This window comes from Myotis daubentonii, chromosome 2 (genome assembly GCF_963259705.1).
Source record: "Myotis daubentonii chromosome 2, mMyoDau2.1, whole genome shotgun sequence".
Classification (NCBI taxonomy): domain Eukaryota; kingdom Metazoa; phylum Chordata; class Mammalia; order Chiroptera; family Vespertilionidae; genus Myotis; species Myotis daubentonii.
The window spans coordinates 163,775,374-163,797,724 of record NC_081841.1 but is presented as its reverse complement, the minus strand read 5'-3'; the positions used below and the strand labels follow the sequence as shown (position 1 = coordinate 163,797,724).

The 22,351-nt window shown below is 40.2% G+C and overlaps 1 protein-coding gene across 18 annotated transcripts in view; it reads right to left on the bottom strand.

Moving 5' to 3' along the window:
* The window catches only part of SCEL (sciellin), a 111,680-nt gene that overhangs the window by 40,413 nt on the left and 48,916 nt on the right, over positions 1–22,351 (bottom strand). For 12 of the 18 annotated variants that reach the window (XM_059684912.1, XM_059684894.1, XM_059684905.1 and 9 more), the window contains 8 exons: positions 14,409–14,489; positions 12,171–12,236; positions 8,527–8,586; positions 4,766–4,810; positions 3,389–3,448; positions 3,029–3,088; positions 2,325–2,384; positions 691–750 (listed from right to left, as the gene is read on the bottom strand). In XM_059684912.1, coding sequence (XP_059540895.1) covers positions 691–750; positions 2,325–2,384; positions 3,029–3,088; positions 3,389–3,448; positions 4,766–4,810; positions 8,527–8,586; positions 12,171–12,236; positions 14,409–14,489 — 492 coding nt within the window. The remainder of the gene's footprint in view (positions 1–690; positions 751–2,324; positions 2,385–3,028; positions 3,089–3,388; positions 3,449–4,765; positions 4,811–8,526; positions 8,587–12,170; positions 12,237–14,408; positions 14,490–22,351) is intronic. The other 6 variants (XM_059684906.1, XM_059684908.1, XM_059684895.1 and 3 more) reach the window with 5 other exon arrangements.

Sequence of the window (22,351 nt, the reverse complement as noted above, 5' to 3'; positions counted from 1 at the left end):
TCAGACACAGAAGAGAGAAGACAAATTTAAAGATTCAACCCCTTCAATATCGCTGAGAAGATCACACAATTAATCTGGATGAAAATAACTAAGATTGAGAAGTATCAAAGCAGTTCTCATTCTCTGTTAGCTTTATCTGCCCTGGTTTTTGCTTTGATAATTGTTTCTAGATCTTGACTTCTTTAGAAAACCATGAAAACTTCATGCCAGTTAAGTCACATCTGAGTTTTATCCATACAAACAAGAATGCCCCTGAAAGGGTGTCAGACATTTCCAGGGCCCGATGACCAGAAAAACTTTTGATGCAATTATCCTTAGCTTATCTTTATTAATTCCCATTGTAATACTTGCTATAAATCAGTTTAGAAAAACTTGCTCACATACCTCTGACTTTGTAATTTTGTCCTTTATATTTCTTCATTTAAATATAACATTTGGCTCATTTTTAAATTGTTTAAGAAGATACAGAATAAGAGATTCTGTAGCAGGTTTTCCTGAATTTACTTTAATGTAACTCCAACATGTGGTCCTATGGAAGCAACATTCATCCTATTCCTTTGCCTGCTATCTCTAATAGGCCTAGAACTGCAACTTCATCTGCGACAGAGCAAAGCATAACACTCCTATTTCTAATGAGTGTACAAAGCTGACCTAAAAAAGGGAGCCCCATCAAGTAGGAGTTTTGCTTACCTTTTCTCATGCTGGTCAGCCCTTTGATTAACTTGGATAAAACTCCCAAGGCCTTGGTTCCTTGATCACGTTGGGGCAGAGGTGGGTGGGCAGAGCAACAGAGACAGAGAAAGAGAGAACAATTCAACCTCTTAGGATAATAGCAGATTTTTCACAACAGGAGTAAGATGTTATCAGTACCTAAAGCATCAAAGCATCGGAAGTCCTTAGAAATATTGAGTTCAAGGGGCTCTACTCCTGCAATATGCTGATGAGATATAGTAACTATTTAATAGTAAGGTCCTAACCATCCTCAGTTATGATTAAATCAGCTTAAAAATATAAGTTCTGCCCTAGCTGGTTTGGCTCAGTGGATAGAGCAACAGCCTGCAGACTGAAAGGTCCCAGGTTTGATTCCAGTCAAGGGCACATGCCTGGGTTGTGGGCTTGATCCCCAGTAGGGGGCATGCAGGAGGCAGCCGATCAATGATTCTCTCTCATCAATGATGTTTCTATCTCTCTCTCCCTCTCCCTTCCTCTCTGAAATCTATCTATATATATTAAAAGTATAAGTTCCTCCAGCTCTCAGCCTTTTCTTCCTTTGTCCTTTATGGATGAGTTGGTGGGAAGTAACTTTAATGTATCTGTTCAGACACTGTCTTCTTTAAACATGAACATCATTCACAACAGGGGAGAAGTCAGATAATCAACATTTTAAATCTTCTTCAAGTTGAACATTTAGAGAAGTCGTTTTAAAATAAAAAGTCCAAAGTTCTGAGTAATCTTGGAAAAGTGGAAGTGACACTATGATGGTTCTAGCATGTTATATAAATTGACCATAACCAAAAAATTTTCACATACCAATAGCATAAAACTATTAGGAAATATAAGAACTTATCCCTTTCAAGTCCCCAATTATCCAAGCATTCCCCTTTGCTATTTTCATCTATCTCTGATTTCACTGTGATAAGACTATTGACATTTTAATTTTTTTTTCAAAATAAGAAAAAAGGAAGGGAGGAAGAGAGGGAAGAATAAAAAGGAACTATGAACTCCCCCTACTATACCAACATGATCAGTCATTCTGCCTCAAGCCCAGTTGCTATTAAGCTATTGCAGATTACCAATCACTTTTGTCCTCCTTTCTAGCCCACGAAATGATTACTTGTGATGCTCACCCTACCCTACTGTTCCTCTTTTCTATTACTTTTGTGGAACTTTCTAACTTCATTTTTTAAATATCTGAAATCCCACCTTTTCCTGCAAAGTTTATATAATCGCTTACAGAGAATTGACCAGTTTCCCACTTCATCTGTTCTCCACTTGAAAAATTAACTGTAATAATACTTGCATATTTACATTATAATAATATATTATTAACAAGCATCCCATGTCTGTGGGATTATTATCGCTAACACTTTTGTCAAATAGACTTTCAGTGTTCTACCTTAGAGCAAGTCGAGAATGCATCTGCCAAGAGTGACACGGAAAGCTAGAATACCATTCTGTGCACAGACTGGCCCAGATAAATAATTTTAAAAGGTAACTGAGACAAAAGAAATAATTATCACATGAGGAAGGCAAACTTAGTGACTAACCAAATACAAAGTAAATAGCCAAGCTGGGGTAAAAACAGAGCTCTCAGAAATCCTTACCCTTTGTCATTCTTGACTGTCCTGGGGTTTTCTTTAATGAAACTGTCGAGAGTTTGGTTTCTTTCAACATGAAAAAATAATACCAGTAACACAAGTCAATTTTCTAATACATCAGTGAAAGTCTAGAACTATAACTTACTCCCTTAAATGCTATCAATTCAGTAACTGACCATTCATGAACCCTTTTAATGAGACAAAATAAACAAAAGCATAGCTTTTGACTTTGAGATATTTACAAATATATTTGAAATATACATTATGAAGTGACTCAACTAAGATTTCAAATGAAAATGGCCTTAGTGTACAATAAATACATCAGTGGTGAAGGGCTGTGCTCCTAGCATTAAGTCTTATAATAAAGATATTTAGTTCATAAACCAGCCTTTTGTCCACTACTTGGAGCAGCCAGATTTCTTCCATTTTTAGATTTAAAAGGAAGCTTAATTAGAGATCATCTAGGTCATACCCTTCATTTTATGGGATAAGGAAACAGAGGTCTCCCGAGGTTAAGTGACGTGCTCTGGGTCACCCAGATTGATGCTGGTGCAGAGCCTGCCCTAAGATACCCACCCATCTCCTGACCCTGACTGGGCAGCCTGTTCCACCAGCCTTTCTGATCCTTGTTCTGAGCAGATGGTCTCCCTCAGCAAATACAGTCTAGGACTCAACCAGAGAAGCCTGTTAGAGTCTTAATCAGGCCTTACCCTTTGCCATCTTTGTTTGGCCGGCTATTCAGAAAGAGGAGACTGTCAAGGCTTTGGGCTCTGTAAAACAAAAGAAATTCAAATAAAAAATTGCATATTGCAATAAAATTATGTGGTATCTTGAAAGGTCAACTACAATAAACATTCTTCATGAATTGCTCATTTACTCTTAGTGAACAAAAGAGCAGAAATCCTTCTGAGCAATTATGTCTGAACTAAATGTACAATGCTGAGGGCACCACCCCATCTGCTAGTACATTTTCATGCCAGAGGATACAATTCCCTCCCAGTTAGTGTCTGACAGAATAAAACAAGCAATCTGGGAGATCACATTTTCAGGTTAGAAACAGATGCACTTACCTTTTCTCTATTTGCTCTGCCTTAGGAGTTGTTCTGAAGATGCCATCAAGACCTTGATTTCTTCAAATGTATTAAATAAAAAACCTTGTCAGTGGTAATAATAGAAACATAGACTCTATAGAAACATAGACCAGTTTACATCTAAGGCAGGAAATAGACGCTTGTTGGGAAAGATGAGCCACATTCTTGAAATTGCTTTATTCCAAACAGATACTTTGATAGACTCAAAATTTAAATTGCAGTGGAGCTTAAAGAAAAGTTCCAAATTGGGGATATATAACCCATAACAGGTACACAGATGTATTGTTTGGGTTCATGGAGTGTTTTTTTCTTATTTGTTTTGTATTTTTTTAAATATGTTTTTATTGATTTCTTTATAGAGATAGAAACATTGATGAGAGATCCGCTGCCTCCCACAGGGCCCCTACCGGGAATGGAGCCTGCAACCAAGGCATGTGCCCCGACTGGGAACTGAACCAGCGACCTTTTGGTGCCTCAATCAAACTCAACCACTGAGCAACAACAGCCGGGTCATGGAGTGTTTTTTATTTTAATGTGAGCCAATAGTTACAAGATGGCATGACCTATAAAAACCTGAATTTTCAGGACCTCCTATAAATGTCCTGCAATGCTGGGCTCAAATTCTCACATGGCAATACTCAGAGGGAGCTGGGGAGCACCTGTGCTCTTTGGAAAGGATATTCCCCTAAGTTTTATACAGTCATTTACACCGGCCTGGCCTCCACAGGCCATTGGGTCTGTGATTCATGACCTCATACCTCCTTCTCATGTGGATCATTATTGTCAGAACAGAATATGAAAAATACATCTCTTGATCAATGAACTCATTTGGCATTTGCTTTTTCTCCTTTTCTTTGGTCCCTGTCTCTTCAGTATGTTAGAATGCAAAGTGACAGAGAGATAGTTTAAACTCCACACATCTCCAACACAAACCTCAATTTTTTATAATTTTTAAAGTATGCAGTTATAAATGATTCAAAATACAGAGATAATGTTACCTAAGATAATAAGTGGTTTATGTAATGGTTAAACTAACAGCAGTTAGTGATCAAACCAAACTCTGTTTATATACTAAGGTAACATTCAGGAAGAGAAATGTGACTATTTCTTTAACTGCTTTATTAAACAAATGTAATGTGAAAATCAAAGTCACTTTAATATTAGAATCTTTGCATTGTAATAACCATTCATAATAATGATGCAATGCTGATTTCCACAAGCTTTATATTCAAAATTTGTAGGATACTTTTGACTAGCCCAGAATGTGGGTCCTCATGCTCCAATATTGAAAAGACACAAGAAGTCACGCTATATAATTCAGTTATAAAGCAAAAAGTAAATGTATTGAAATCTTACCTATTCAAGCTTTTGTTCATTTTGATTATATTATCCAATTCTTCACTTTTGGAAGAAAAAGAAAATTTCACATCAGTCAAAGCCTGACCAGAATCAAGAGCAGATTCACCTTAAAACAACTATTTCTGAGTTCTCTGAAATACAACACATATCCCACCTCTATCACCTATGAAGATGCTGTCTACCCTTCAAAGCTGTCCTCAGACACCGCTTTCTCGAAGCACTTCTTTCCCATCTTCCAACTGAATAGAGTCCCTCCATGTTTGCAATCCCAGAAGCATTTTGTTTATTTGCACCTCCTCTAGGGCACTTACATGATTGCACTTCACATGGCAACTGCGACTTGTCCCATACAATTGTCCCTGCTCCTGCGCATACAAGTGTGCACACAGACATATCCCACAGCATTTGGAACTGTGTTTTACCTCAGATCCTCCTCAGTCTTTAACATAGTGTCTTTCATCCAGTAGATGCTTAATACCAGTTTTTAACTGAATCAACAAATATAGGTACATTGGCTAATTGTAGATCCTACTCTTGCACAATGTATTTGCACAAAGCAGCTATTCAACAACACTTGTTCATCGTGAAGTCTGACTGCTTTCTTGAATTTTTGTTAACCTCATCCCAGGCCAGCTAAATTTGGCCAGCCTGTCTTTGTATTTGAGGCCTGTAAAGTCTTCACTGGCTGCTTCTTTGAGAGCAACCTGTCTAAGCGAATGCCATGGGTTCCAGAATATCCCTTAGAAACACGAGTTTACCTCTCTGCCCCAAGAAGGCAACCTCAGTGGGTTTCATGGCCCTCTTCCCTCCTCAGGTGTATCCTTTCCTCGTAGGTCCACCCACTTCACCACCATTTCTCTGGTGTTCCTCATTCATTTTTTCAATTAAAAAATTTTGGTTCTCTCTGCTTCCTGATCTAGAACCACATGTTTTTCATACTTTCTCGATGTTTCTCTTTTTTCTTGATTCATTACTGGTGTTAACCAGGGGGCTGTGAGGCCCAGTAACTTGATAGTTACACGTTCAGGCTCCCAAGTGAGGAATACCTGGCTACCTGGGACCCAGTGCAGGATTCACCACGTACGAGTTGGCGACTCTGGGTGAGCTACCTAACCTCTGCCTTGACTTCTCCATCTGTACAATAAGAATACGAATTGGTCCCACCTCACAGAATCGATAACTAATGAGGATAAAGTGCTTATCTGATGCCTGGCAAGCCATAAATTAATTTTGGCCATTATATTAAACAGTTCCCAGTCAAAAATAAAATTTTCATTTTTTACTTTTGAACTGCATTTAGAGATGCCAAGACATTGGCTTAGCCTTAGAAAGGTATAGTTGCTGAGTCATGTAAGTGCTTTGAAGAGGCCTGACACAAGGTAACAACAACAGTCCTCTTAGAAACCCTTAAGAACACGTTAGATCAACAGCCATCACATAGCTGAACCTGTTCAGGTAATATTATGTATTCTATGGTACGATTGAAGGCTGAGAATAAACACGAAATACAAAAATCACTGACTGTGAAAAAAATAAATGTTCTCTCTTTATGTGGGACACGCATTAGCCAGGCCCCTGGCACAATGCCCCATTGTCTTTTCTTGCTTGAAATTCTACCGTCCAACTCTCAGGCTGTGAATCTGCCCATGTCCCCAGGGAAAGAGCAAACCTAACAAGCCTGTAAATTTCAGCCACAGACCTTTCTGACTGGTATGAGTCACAATAATGAGATTATCAGGATTGGGGGTTGCTCATGTTTATCACAAGAAAATTAGCATAAATCATGAGGAGACACTCTGTAGTAAATTAAATAAAATAGAGATTACATCCTGAATGAAGAAGTTCAGCTTTTAAAATGACCTTAAATTGATGAAAGCTTTGGATATTAAGTTTCACCATTGCATTTGCAATAAATTAAATGCTTTTAATCAGATAAGAATTTCACAAAGGAACTTCACAAAGGGCAGCTGGGATAAATAAAGCTATTCTAGGCCCTGTGAACATCCCACAGGAACAATACTCAGCTACGATGCAACAGACATTTTCCCTGCCCCCCAGTCAAAGCAGCAACTTCTCTCTGAGAAGGATGTATCTGGCTTTGGGGTCTGTGCATCGTGGCTGGGGAGAGTGGACAGGAAAGTTCAACTGACTGAAGCTCTCGTTGTCTTTGTTTGATTTATGAGAAACCATAATTTCTCTTCAGTATCACTCCCCTATCTCTCTCTTAAACTTCCCTTCACCTACCAAAAACTACCTATTTTTAAACCCTACTAAAAACAAAATATTACCTAGATCAAAAATGAATAATTAAAATTAGAGATCTAATTTGATGAGAGAAGAAATGTAAATGAAACATTCCTGATACTCTCTAGAGTTCCCTTCCAGATTCAGAGCTCCTCTTCTGTTTGCGAATTTGCACAGAGCTAAGTGCCACTTCTGTTTCTTCTCTGCAGTTCTTTCAACTGAGGCTGCAATTCCCTAATAACACTAAGCATTGCTAAATTCCATGAAGCAAAAAAAAAATTGTAGGCATGAGGATTTAAACTATGAAATATTTATATTCAAGGTTTTCTCACTGTGCATCATTATTTTGCCATACTCTATGAACACCTACTTTGTACAAAGCATCAGGTCAGACTCAGTAAATGACATATGGTGAATAAGAAGAAACATCCGCTCTGATAGAGTTGATAGAGATGATGAGACATTTATATATAACACAAAATAGCACCAAGTATGATTAGTTGTTATAAAATATAAATAGTGGAGCCCTAATTGCTTAGAGAAGCAGAAGTCACACTTCACTAGATCACTCAGGGAAGACTTCCCAGAGGAGGTGATATTTGACCTGGATCTTGAAAAATAGCTAGGACTTGGATCGACGGAAATGGTGACCTTGAGGATGGAAATGGGTAGAATGGCATAAACATGGCAGAGTATCTGTAAACTATAGGAAGGAAATAATTTAACTTGGTATTGAATATAGGGTAACTGTAAGGGTAAAGTCAGAAATAACTCTAGAATGTTAGGTTGGAGCCAGCTCAGCAAGGGCCTTGAATGAGGTTTTATGTGATTGAGTGGGCAATGGGGGGCCAGTGGAGTATGGTTCAAGCAGAAACTTAGGAAAAGAACTTTGGCGGGAATGATGAGTAGTCATGGTGCAGTGGGAGCAGAGACTGGAGGAGTGTAAGTAAATCTGGACAAGCTACTCTAATAACCTGTGCTGGAGTCAATGAAAGTTTGAACAGGGGTGAGGCCATGATGGCATGAGGGATACTTTAGCCATTTAATCCATATATGTCTGGTTACATAGAGAGAAAAAGACATGGACAGATCAAGAATGATTCCAGAAAGATGAATATTAGAGCAGAGGAGAAGTCGGGAAGTAGCCTCTTTTGGAAGGACGTTGAATATGGCCTAGGACATGCTAAATGGGAATGCTGGGAGAGAGATAAAGAGATCGGACAAGCAACAAATTACAGGACTGGTGGTTTGGAATGAGGTCAAGACCATGGAAGCTGAGGTCACTAGGCTGTGTACTGTCACCAGAAGAGAAAGCAGAGGAAGAAAAGTGTCCATAAGTATCAGCAAATTTTTCAGGGACACATCCACAGCCACTGATTCTTTCTTCTTTTATATTCTGTATTATATTACAAACATCAGAATGTTGCTTATACTGGGAACTTTAAGGTACTGGTAAAGCATTTTGAAACATAAAGAGAAGGAAAAAAAACAAGCTCAAAGCTCTGAGATCTCACCCCTTGTCAGTTCTCTGAAGTGAAGTAGCCACTTTGACGATGTTCTCCAGATCCTGACGACTTCAAACAATGAAAAGAAAATACAGGTCAATGACAGTAGAGCTACCCTTGAAGCAGCTAACATTTCTCATCTGGTCTCAGTGAGGAAAAAAAAGCCATAGTTCATGTGATATTTAGAGATTATTGAGTCTAACTGAATAACAAAATAGTTCTATAATATCAGCTCATGGTACACACACACACACACACACACACACACACACACCACTCTGTCGTTCCACCTGGGCATTGGTCCTGCCATCTAGTGCTCACTGGAACAACTACAGTGTCTCCTAAGATGTAATTGGCTGAAGTTTTATACCTAAAAAGAAGGATGTGGAAAAGAAAACACAGTTAACTGCACAAGTAAACACAGAAGTGTGTTCAGAACTTCTTCTACCAGAACCAAGGAGCATTAAGCAGCCTATTCAGAGGATTGATTCATCCCTCACATGAGGGGAAGAGGCACTGTCTTCTTAGGCTTCCAAAGGAGAATCCCCTTTGGAGATTCAGAAGATACACATGCATACTACAGGCTTTGAGAAGTCTTATGTCAGAGAACTCTGTATTTCCTCAATGTGTTGGGCCAGTGAACCCTTCCTCTGCAGAACATGCATTAGCATCGGGTGGCACATGGGACACAGCCTGGGAAATGTTGAAGTAGAGCTGCACTTTAAGTTACTAGATACTAGAGAAACACGATGTTTCCCATAGGTAAGGTATCTGTGTGATGTATGTTTCAAAAAGAAGTTTTGACTGAAAAATTGGTTTACCATAATGATTAAAATGGTAAACTTATAATAATGAAAATTGGCTTATCATATTGATAGGTCTATAAAATAGCACTGGCTCAAGAGCTAATTTCAAAAAGCATTTTTTCTAAATAACAAGTCATAATGGTGTATCTAAGACAAATACTAAACTAGAAGAGATGTGCAAGAAAACAGGTGTAAATCAGGGCTGTCCTGGGGAAACCTTTCCCAAAGTTGTCAATACAGTTTGTGGGCCTCTTCCTGATGATGCAGGTAGAGCTGGATGTGACCTTATTTATACAACCAGGGGCAAAGCTTTTGTAGAACAAGTTCATTTGAATGACTAGATTTCTACCTTTTCATTTATACAACACCAACCTTGGGACATGAAGAGATGGTTTTCTGTCTAAGGGGTTTAATCTTATTCTGTTATCACATTCAGACAATTTTGGTTGCTTTCTTTATGTAAATCTTAGAATAGAAATTAAATAAATAGAATTCTTAGGTACATATAAGAATACTTATTCCCCACTATATTGAAATCAGCTGGAAAACTAACTATTTTATTATTAACTAGAGGCCCAGTGCACGAGGGGGTCCCTCAGCCTGGCCTGTGCCCTCTTGCAGTCCTGGAGCCCTCGGGGGATGTCTGAATGATGGCTTAGGCCCACTCCCCGTGGCAGTCAGACATCCTTAATGCTATTGCAGAGGCAGGAGAGGCTCCTGCCAGCCACCACTGCTGTGCTCGCCAGCCATGAGCCTGGCTTCTGGCTGAGCAACGCTCCCCCTGTGGGATAAGGCCAAAACCAGCTCACGGACATCACCCGTTGGCCAGCCGGGGAGGGACCACGGGAGGGATCCAGGACATGTCCCACCCGATTGGCCGGACCCCAGCAGCAAGCTAACCTACCAGTTGGAGCATCTGCCCCCTGGTGGTCAGTGCACATCAGAATGACTGGTCAACCAGTCGATTGTCTGCCTCCTGGTGGTCAGTGAATGTCATAGCAAGCGGTTGAGGACCTTAGCATATCATTAGCATATTATGCTTTGATTGGTTGAACGGTTGACTGGTTGACCATATACTTAGCATATTAGGCTCTTATTATATACTAGAGGCCTGGTGCACAAAAATTTGTGCACTCGGGGGGGAGGAGGGGTCCCTCAGCCCGGCCTGTGCCCTCTCACAGTCTGGGACCCCTTGGGAGATAACGACCTGCTGGCTTAGGCCTGCTCCCGGGTGCCAGAGGGCAGGCCCAATCCCTAGGTGCAGCCCCTAGTCGGGCTCAGAGCAGGGCTGATTGGGGAGTTGGGGTGCCGCCCCCTGTCATGCACAGAGTAGGGTAGATCGGGAGGTTGCGATGCCACCCTCAGTCACGCTCAAGGTAGGGCCGATTGGGGGATTGGGGCACCGCCCCCTGTCACACTCAAGGCAGGGTCGATGGGGAGGTTGCGGCATCACCCCCTGTCACGCACAGAGCAGGGCCAATCGGGGTTGGGGCGCTGTCCCCTGTCACGCACAGAGTAGGGCCCATCAGAGGGGTTGGGGCTCCGTACCCTGTCACGCACAGAGCAGGGCCCATCAGGGGGTTGGGGAGCTCCCCCCTGTCACGCACAGAGCAGGGCCCATCAGGGGGTTGAGGAGCTCCCCCCTGTCACTCACAGAGTAGGGCCAATAGGGGAGTTGGGGCACTGCCCCCTGTCACATACAGAGCAGGGCGGATCAGGGGGTTGGGGCGCCGTCCTCTATCACACACAGAGCAGGGCCGGTCAGGGGGTTGGGGCGCTGCCCCCTGTCACACACACAGCAGGGCCGATCAGGGTGTTGGGGCGCCGCACCCTGTCACACACAGAGCCGCAGGGCGATCATGGGGTTGGGGAGCTCCCCCTATCAGGCACAGAGCAGGGCTGATCAGGGGGTTGGGGCACCTTCCCCTGTCACGAACAGAGCAGGGCGGATAGGGAGGTTGTGGCCTCGTCCCCTTCACACACAGAGCCGCAGGGTGATCAGGGGGTTTGGGCGCTGCCCCCTGTCACACTGATCCCAGTGCCGGGAGGCCTCTCGGCTCCGCTGATCCCGGTGCTGGGAGGCATATTACCCTTTTACTATATAGGATAGAGGCCTGGTGCACGGGTGGGGGCCGGCTGGTTTGCCCTGAAGGGTGTCCTGGATCAGGGTGGGGGTCCCCACTGGGGTGCCTGGCCAGCCTGGGTGAGGGGATGATGGCTGTTTGCAGCTGGTCACACACCCTTCAGGGTGGGGGTCCCCACTGGGGTGCCTGGCCAGTCTGGGTGAGAGGCTGAGGGCTGTTTTCAGGCTGGCGGGTGACTAAAGCTCCCAACCGCGCCTTTTTTTCTTTTCTTTTTTTTTTATTCTGGGCCAGGTTTAGCTTTGAGGCTTGGCTCCAGCTCTTAGGCCTCCACTGCTGAAAGCAGGTTTCTGGCCTTTGTTTACTTTCTGTATTTGAAACAATGTTGCGATCCTGCTGGCTGAAGCCCGACGGACTAAAGCAGGTTTCTGGGGGTTTTGTTTAGCTTCTATATTTGTAACATAGTTGCTTAGAGTTGCAGGTCAGAGGCCTGCAGCGGCAGGCGGGGAACGTTGGAGTCCTCCGTCACTGAAGCAAGCAAGCCTCATGTTCACTTTAAGCTGCCTGGCTGCTGGCCGCCATCTTAGCTGGCAGTTAATTTGCATATTGCCCTGATTAGCCAATGGGAAGGGTAGTGGTTGTACACTAATTACCATGTTTCTCTTTTATTAGATAGGATGATGATTACTTAGTATTTTTAAGTGTTCTAATACAGCATACTTTATAATTTCTACAAATGCATAGACATAGAAATAGTTCATTGTACCTTATATTTCTTTCAGCAGATCTGTTGGTTTCTGTATATACACTTGCTTTAGGTGGACAAATCTGCCTGTATTTTAAAAGTTAAAATAATGCTTGTTAGGTAACAAAACACCTCTCTGTAAGATTTAAATTGTTATTAAAACATTTACGTCCAAAATATCAAAGTGTATTAGAATACTATTTGAGATTACAAACTTCTCTAGAACTCAACCACAGATTCCATTTGAAATTATAGAGTCTAATATACTAACTTTGCAATTCAATCTATCTCACTTAATATATTTTAAACCACTGAGTAGATATAGAAATATCTATTCTAAATATATTCATTTATGTTTGTTTTATTTTAGTTTTCAGTCATCAATAAAGCATTTTCATACTTATCTCTTTTAGATAATGATATAATATTATAAAATATTAAGAATCATTTTTTGTTATTAGACATCAGAGGGATAATTTTTTCTTAAAGATATTCCATTTGAATACTATCAAGAAATATAACTGCTCAGATATGAAGGGAAATATTTTTAAATTTCCAATATACCCAGTATATCCAGAATGATCACATTGAATTGACAGAATTAAATTTTGCAATGCTAGGTTCTGTCACAATTTATGATATAGGTTTTTCTCTGCTCTTTTTCCCAGTATCTTATTGACCTACTTACACATTCTTGCTTGTTCTCAAGAAACTGTATTCAACTTTTTTTTGTACTCCTGAGGACATGTGTTAATTACATAGGAAACACTTCCCTTTCATATTCTTTCATTAAAATCATCTTGCTGTGATTAAAGTAATCAGGACTTAAAGCATGTAAGTTGTCCTAATTTTATTTTTAAGATCATTGGTGGAAGAAATAAATTAGACTACTTAAAATGGATTAGACCAATTCCCATGAAATGTATCTTCTTTTGAATCTACGTAAGTTCACTACTTTAGAGTTGCTGATTTTAGATTAGAATTTAGGAGTACTAAATCCAATTTATGTTATCTCCTTAAAAATGCTATTTAAATAAATATTTAATTTCTCAATGTTATAAAAGAAAAATAATGTAAGATTAAAAGCTTGAGAAGTTATTTTTAGGACTATAATTATAACCATTGTACAAATAAAAAGTTATAAATATGGCCTATATTTTTCATTAACTCAATGAAGATGTATTCTCTTAACTCATTAAAAAATGTATCCTCTTATTCTAAGAACATTTCAAAGGCCCTATGAAGTATCACTGGAGAGAAATTCAGACCTGGGCTTTTAACTCAATGGGCCGAACACTTAATGCTGCATAGCTTCGTTGCCTAGTTAGCATTTTCTAGCTGCAGCTACCCTCTTACTATGGAATAGTTCTAGAATTGCCTTACACGTTGTAAAAAAAAACCACCATTAAAAAGCAAAAATACAAAAGAATCAAAGGCAGGCAATGAAGTGGAGTTGATGTATTGTCTTAACTGAGACACCATTTTTAAGTTTCACAATAATAATGGAAATGTGCAATGTACATCTTGAAAAATGATTTGAGCTTATTAAACAGTTTAATAGGAACACATGGGAAGATGTTCAGGTCTCTGAATTTGTTTCTCAGTACTAATTACAGAGTGTCAGAGATTCAAAGTGGAAAAGCCGTCTGTCTTTTATTCTTGATTTGGAGACAAGTTAATTAGAACATTTTTCAAAATTAGTGATAGTTTTGAAGTAAATTACAAATTCCTTAGCTAAAATAAGACTAAAAAACTACCCAATGGTATTTCTTACCTAGGGAGGGTTTGAGCAGTAACACAAAATTTCAAAAACATCTTTGATCAGAAATTGTAGTTCTTAATGGGAAACCTAACTATGACTGAATATAAATCATATATATGTCAAATATATATATTTGCATGTAATATAAGCCACATATATGTGGGTATGTATATTTATGAAAGAGAGAGAAAAAAAAGAGAGAGAGAGAGGTTCCTTGCATATGGTTCCTACTACATAAATTAGAAGGCATCTGAGCATGAACACTGCCTGGACATTGAGATTGTATTTCCAAAGACAATTAATGGTCATAAGTATTCAGAGGCAAACATAAACATACACTTGTGTTGACAAGCAAAAGTAAAAAGTTTTACAAGTGTTTCTTCAATAACTGTACACACAAAACACACCCATACTTTACACAAAACAGGCGACAGTTCAACTGCTTTCGTTTTCCTTGAACTTCTTCATTTCTGAAATTTTGGAGTGCTAGGTCTTACCTATTATCCCGTCTCAGCTGGTTAGGAGATAAAACAGGAGAACTGGGCTTTGGCGGTATTGGAGGGTGAACACCTGGTTCCCTTTAAAACAGAACACAGCAGTTCATTTCACCATGGAAACATGATCTATTTTAGCATCTATTAATTGAACGCACTTGTTACCTACATGAAAATATCTTATACATGTTACAACCTCCCATACATGAGATAACTGAAAGGTCAAATCTAAAAAGCACTAAACCTTAAAGAAGTCAAATATTCAAATTATACATACTTTAAATATATAATCAAATGTTTTGAAGTCTTATCTTCTTTAACTATGGTTTGAAACATGTGTGTGTTTTTTAAACAGCTAAAAATTTTGCTAGGTTACTTAGCTTAAGTCATGGCATTTTGGGTCAGCAGCACCTGAGCATAGTAAATGGTTCTTGGGTATTAATATATAAGCTCCTTTAGGAATTATGTCAACTATCAGGCAGCTACAGAAATGGCTAGGAAGGTTTTCAATTCCGCAGACCTCAAGGTAAAGTTGATTTGAAACTCTTTTCTAAATCTCCCTAAAATATTGTTAGTACAGGCCAGTTTGATGCTAGAAAACATATACATACTGCCAGCCTAAACTTTGCAACAGTGCCTGACTGGATGACCTAGGAATTGGAGTCAGCAAATTATGTGCATGTTTTGAATCGAGTCAGCATCCTACCCAGAGCATGTCACTCCCCTCACCACCACAAACATCCCATTGTCCGTATCATTCTCAAGATAAATTCCATACCTATTGAAAGTAGCCTTGTGATCTAGACTTCGTGTACCTCTCTGGTTCCTGCAGCACACTAGGTGAGCATGTGGGCTCTAAACCCAGGCTGCCTGAACTGTCAGCTGTGTGACAATGAGTTAACCAGATTCAGTTTCTTCATCTGTAATAACCCTTCTACTAGGACTGCTGGGGTGTTGTCAGAACTGAATGGAATCATGTTTTTATTTAATAAACATTTATTGGTAGCTTTCTATGTACAAGGCACTCTACAGAGTGGACAGTGTCCCTGTTCTCAAAAGGCTTTTAATACACAAATAAATATATGAGAGATGGGAAAAGTGCTATAAAGAAAAATAGAACAGAGTAAGGGGTAGAAATAGTATTTTATAGAGAATGGCCTGGGAAGGCCTCTCTGTGAAGTAAAATCTGAGCCAAGACCTGAAGGAAGTGCTCAATGAGCCACAAGAACATCCATGGAAGAGCATATAAATATGGGCATGATCAAATTACAGATAGTGTTCAATACTTGGAACTGGATAAAACCACCAAGGGTATCAGTGTAAGTAGAGATGGAAAGTGGGCAAGTGTTGAACCCTGGGCCCTGCAATATTTTTAGATGTCAAGAATATGAGAGGAAAGCAGCAAAAGAGTGTTGGGAGAAATGTGAGGGTGTGGTATCAAGGAGTGAATAGTGTTTCAAGGAGTAACTGGCCAGGCCAAATGCCATTGATAAATTAAACAAAACAAGGACTGGGCGTTAGCATGGTTTGGGCAATATAGTGGTCATGGGTAACTGATAAGAGCAGTTTTGATGGAGCAGTGGTGAAAAAACATTATAGGAGTGGATTTAAGAGAAAATGGGAAGTAGTGACATTGAGGTGTTTCTCAGTGAAGAGAGAAGTGAGAGATGCATAGCTACATGAAGGTCAAGGAAGGTTACTAGAGTAGGTAGATATGATGATGGGAATGATCCAATGAAGAGGCTAAATGTGATGGTGCAGGAAATGAGGAATCTGAACCAGGAAATCTGGCTCCATGAGCCCTCCCCAGCCCATACTGCCTCTTAATGGCTCCTTGGGCAGCACCAATGGCTCAGTTGAGGTTGGTACTCATAAAATTAAAATAAGGCTAGTTAACATTGTTTTATCTTGCCATATTAAGCTGCTTTGGGAGAATATACAGAGAGTTGGATTCAACTAAGTTTAGGATTCATTCAAGTAAGTACAACAAAAGAATAGTGGCAAGGGAGGGGAGGGGTACACATGAAAGTGATGACAATGAGGGACTGTGAGATGGACATGGAGGGAAATATGGATATGGAGGGAGGTGGGGAAACTGTGAAAGAATAATAAAATCAATGGATTGGTGGTTGTGGTGAGGGTGAGAAATTTCTGGAATCAGAAAACTGGAGAGGTGGGAGCTGGACAGACAGAAAGTGGAAGCCAGAGAGAGAAAGCTTTGAAATTGAAATTTTATACTGTATGTCGTTACCTACAAGGGCAATACCTATGGGTGGCTCAGGTATGCTCAAGGACAAGATCATTGGAGGGGTCAAGAAAATGAAAGGCCAGGGTGGAAAAAGATCCCCTTCATAGATTTGGAAATCACCAAGTATTATGACAGGAGGCATGATTGTGAGAGACAATGAGCCTGGTGCTAAAATCTTCAAGGAGTGAAGAGAGTGATTCAGATACCTTCAGATAATTCCAGTGTGAGGAAGAGATGTGCATAATGGCATGGCTCAAAGAAGATGAGGCGTGCAAAGGAGGAGGGAGTTAAAATTGATAGGAAGTGGCAATGAGGAGCAAACAGAGCCCCGTGACATGTGGGGTTAGGAGAAAAACAGTCCTCCCTGAGAGGAAGGCTGTGGGGACAGGGTTCTCCCAGAGGAGTGAGAGACCATTCAGTCAGAGACTAGGTTAAAGAGCAGCAAGTTTTGATGATAGTGGATGGCATATCCATGAGGCACTGTGGAAGGGTTTGAGATCAAGATGATGTTAACAAGGGTGGCAGCCATAGCTGAGTTAGTCCCAGAGCTTTCTCCCAGAGTGTGGCAGTGAGACTGGGTGATGGGCCGTGGAGCAGCAGAGAGTGGAGCATGGTGGGTTTCCTGACTCTTGTGTTGATGGTGGCACTGAAGCCAGGAGAAGGACATGAACACATTAGAGCACTGCCTGATGAAGGTGCTCAAGAAATGCCTAGTGCTATGGTCTTTGTTTTTACCCCACAGGAACCCAACACTGAACCTGTGACAATTACTTGCATTTCCTATCCCCCTCACCCCCTACATACCACCATATTCTGGCTCCTCTCTGGAGTATTGCCTTCTCCCTTTCACCTGGATACCTCCTCCTTGCCCTTCAGACTTTGGCTTGTGTGTTACTGTCTCTAGAGGTACCCAATGCTGTGTTGGGAACATCCCTGTGTTTCTCACAGCACACCCTCTTCACAGAACATATCATGTTTTCAATTGTACATAATTTTTCTGTCTCCACACTGGACTGAAAGCTCCTAAAAGGATAGTTATATCTCAAATACTAGAATTGTGTGTGACATGGGTGTCCAATAAAGATGTGTGAAATGAATGAGAGGAGTGATTAGATGAGTTTCTATTTGGTGAAGAAGGAAATGGCTACTGAAGAGGGGTCTGAAACTTTCAATATCTTCAAGTTTAGCTGCACCATAGAAGAAGTCCATTGTTGATTCCACTCCTGGGTACCTAGCAGGTGCCAGGTGCTCAGCTGAGTTACTATGTTACATGATATGCTGGGAAAAACTATTTACATAAAAATGGTTTCCCGCTGTGGCTCAGGGTTAGAGTTTACAATTAGATAGTAATTTACTTGTGTTGCCATCATCTTCTCAAAAAATATCCCTGTTTGGAGGATCATTTGATATCACTCACATGATCATGTGTCTTTATTGTACTTGAGTGGATTAGCTGATTATACGCTTTTCTCCCAGGGGAAAAGGATAGGGGTAAGAAGATGGTCAGTCCTGGGTAACCATGGATCTACACAGGGCACTGGATATCTGAGAACAGGCAGGAGAGGGTGACCAGATGAAAAGGAGGATTAAAAAAGGATGACGCCAAACGGTGCTTATGCCAGAAGTCATTGATGAAAAGCCAAGTTTCTTCCAGTTTGGAATGGCTAAGACCCCAAAGAGGGGGGTAAATACTGATTGGGTGTGTCTGGGAGGCAGAGATGGGTGGAGAAGTAGATGTGAGTGCCCAGTGTGGAGATGGTTTGGAGCATACCCAGGAAAGAAAAGGAAAGGTGGGTGTGTAGTTGTCAAATCCAAGAAAAGTTGGGGAGCATATTTATTTCTGAGGGTGATGCATTTACACCCCTGCTGGGCAGGGGCTAGGTGATGCCACGTTGACTTCAATTCACCTCAAAGGAGGTTTCATTGGCATCTCTGCAATGACAGTCCCAGATGATAGAACCCCAGCCCTCTGGGAAAATGAGAGAAATCATTCAAGCCATGCCAGGAGCTCGAGGTGATGCCAAGCAGGGGGATTAAAATGCCAGAGCAAAGCAGGAAGATAGGGCCTGGAACGTTTTGAAGAGACGGAAACAAGAGACATTCATGTAGAATGATCCTGTTTGAATACCACTTGGAGACATATGTTTAAGCTTGGATTAATTGACCCTGGCTCTCCCCTCTGTCTTTCCCTCAGTCCCAGAAGACCTTTGCAGGACCAACGCCAACACATTAGAGGCTACAACTGTAATGAATAACTTTCAGGGATAACATGGCAGCGCTCACTAGAAGCATGTGAAAACTTGCGCAAGGACGAGAGCTAATAGAAACAATATTGTAAAGCTGTTCCTGTTACTTCCTTTTCATGTGCTACTGCAGAGATCACTTCTCCTAGTGCTGTTGTTGTTTTTAAATAATAAGCTTAGCTCTGTGACTTCTGCTCAAAACTGACTTTGTGAAGAATATTTCCATTATCACAGCACAGGTCTAGATTGAAACTAGAACAATTGACTCTAATATTTAATTATGAGTTTCATTTTCACTTTCCATTATGCGCAGCTTTTGTATCCCACAAATTTTATTTTTTATTCCAATGATGACAAAGGATATGGAACTTATATTTAATGAGTTCTAGCAACATGCTAATTTGCCAGGCTCTTGTATACTTTATTTTATTGAATCCATCCATCCAGCCTGTGGAGTGTGTATTATTATTATTATCATCATTATTATTATTACTCAGTGAGTCTCAAAAAGTTGAGTAATTTGCCCTGGATCACATGGCCAGTCAGTGGTTTCATTCTATTCTTTCTGAGGTCACATCCCATGCTTTTTTTCTTTATGTCATACTGTATCCAAACAAAATTCTTCAGGTATTGCCAATGAAAATCTAATAACAACAAGTTGTCTTGCATAATTTCCTTGCCCAAGGAAAAAATCATTAGCTCAACAAGTACTTATTCCACAGTTACCCCAGTTATACTGTTAGGACACACAGCAGTGTCTGAAGCAAAATTGGTGATTCGAAGAAAAGTGTGGCCCATGCTGTCAACGAGCTTAGAGATTGTAACATGCATGTTCAGAAGAATGATTGCTGCTGATGTCTCACTTGGCCATTTCAATAAGTGGCCATTTCAATAAGTCATAACAGAACAACGGGGCATGCCTGGAAAGAGCACTGATTCTCTCTAAACCTCTGCTTATTTATACATAAAAGGAAAAGATTGGCCCAGACCTATGGCTTCAAACCATTACACAACTATGGGTAGGCAGAGTTATTGTAAGGAGTCCTCAGTTCCACGGTGCCCCAAGTACTTGCTGTAGACCAAGCACCTTGCACATTGTATACTGCACTTTACTAATGTATGTGGATGCTGTTGTGGTTCATAAAATCTTAATTAGTATCATTTATGTTGGATCTATAAGAACATTAATAACCCTTTTAGCTGGTCAGTAGATACAGAGACAAATTTTTAAGTCTTGGTGAAGTCATAGCATCTTTTGGTCCTTAAATGTCTTTCTCAAAGACATAGAACAATTCAATGATTATCAGGTGCAATTATAATCATTTTCAGCATTCAAAATGAGTCTATTAGAAATGAGTCATAGACTTACATGTAAAACATACAACTATACAACTTTTAGAAGAAAAACATTTTTGATCATGGGATAGGCAAAGAGTTCTTAGATATAGCACCAAAAGTACAATTTATTTTTTTAAAAAAACTTGATAAATTGGACTTCATTAAACTAAAAACTTTGCAAAAGACATTAAGAGGATGAAAATACAAGCCTCACACTTGGGAAAAAATATTTTTTAATCACATACCTGACAAAAAACTTGTAAACAGAACGCCTTTTCCAAAAAAATCTCAAAAGTAAACAAGAAGTAAACTAAGCACCAATCAAAAATTAGATAAATAATTTGAACAGATATTTCACAGAAGAAGATGTATACATGACAAATAAGCACATGAAAAGATGCTCAACATCACTAGTCTCTAGGGAAATGCAAATTTAAGCCACTGAGATACACTACACACCTATTTGAATGGTTAATATGTTTTTAAGCTGACAATATTAAGTGATGTTTAGAAAGTGAAAAACGTGAACTCTCCTACATTGCTTGTGGGAATGCAGAATGGTGCAGCCACTTTAAAAAGTGTTTGTCAGTTTCTCATAAAATTAAATACTCAGTTTATGACCTAGCAATTCCACCTGTAGACATTTATTCAAGAGAAATAAATACATACGGTCATATGAAGACCTGTATGTGAATATTTAAAGCATCTTTGGGGGAATATATATATATATATATATATATATATATATATATGAATAAATAAATGATCTTTGTATCTCTGTACAATGGAATACTATTTAGCAATGAAAAGGACTGAACTATTAATACATGCAACAACATGGATGAGTCTCACATGTATTATGCTATGTGAAAAAAGGCAGATTCAAAAGGTTCTATATACTGTGTGATTCCACTTGCATGGCATTCTGCACATGCCCAAGAGGGAGAAGAGAGATGAGAGGAAAAAGAGCCCCCCATTTGCCAAGTTTGAGGACAGTCCTAAGTAAAACATTGGTCCTTGCATCCCACCTCCCAACCTGGTATTACCACTCTGCTCCCCCAAGGCTCATGGAAGTGCTGTCCCTATGTCACAGTGTGCTCCTGCCACCCACATCCGGGCTCCCCAACCTCCCAGGGTCTACTTGCTCCAAAGCCATCACCTCTCCACAAAATCAAAGCTACCATTCCCTCAATGTGCTCCAATTCTGCCCAGTTTTAGCAGGAAAAAACCCTGATTTATGTTATTGACACTAAGATTTGAATGACCGTAGACAGCCCTTTAGCCTATGAGATGTTCATGCTAGTAACTGAGGTGAGACTTACAATCTATAGCTGATAACCTTTAGGCAATACTAAATGATGAAATAATTCTTTTTAATGAAAGAGTTTGGTTTTTATGGCTGGGGCAGAGGGAGTTGCAGTTTGGAGGGTGATGTTTTGGGCAGAGAGCTTGCCCCAAGGAACCCTGATTCTCACAGCTTCTCCTTTGCCCCTGTTTCTGATCCTGAAGGCTCCCTCCTCTGTCAGACTTCAGGGGGCTCCCTGTGAAGGTGGAGACGGCCCTGGGCCCTATGGGAGGGAGGGGCAGTGGAATCTGGGTTGAGGGGAAACAGGGATGTTTTCTGTTTGTTGTTGTTTGAATGTATGAGTTCATTAAAACTAGTGTCAGGAGGTCAGAGACCGTCTATGTTGATCCCACAGGACTGAGGAAAAAGCAGCTGATTGCTAGATTCAGACCTTCATTTCCACATTGTGAATCTGCTTCCTCCTCATTTTATTTGAACAACGCTTTTAACAATGATACCCCTTAACTCAGGATAACATTGTTTTTGTCTTTTAATGTTTTGAATGGGCATTTTAGGCATTCAAATAAAATTTTAAAATCACTGCACTTAGACATTTTACTGAGTGCATTAGAATCTTAATTTTTACAAAGCAGATTCTAGTTAATATAAACATTTTTGTTGAGGTAAAACTAAAATATATTGTTTCTATTTAGCATGACAGCAAACTTTGTAGAGGGTTTTGTACCCAAAGAGTTAAAAACATTGCAGCATAATTAGATAGATTACATCTTACCATTTATAGTAACAGACAAAAAAATATAACTGTAGTGCA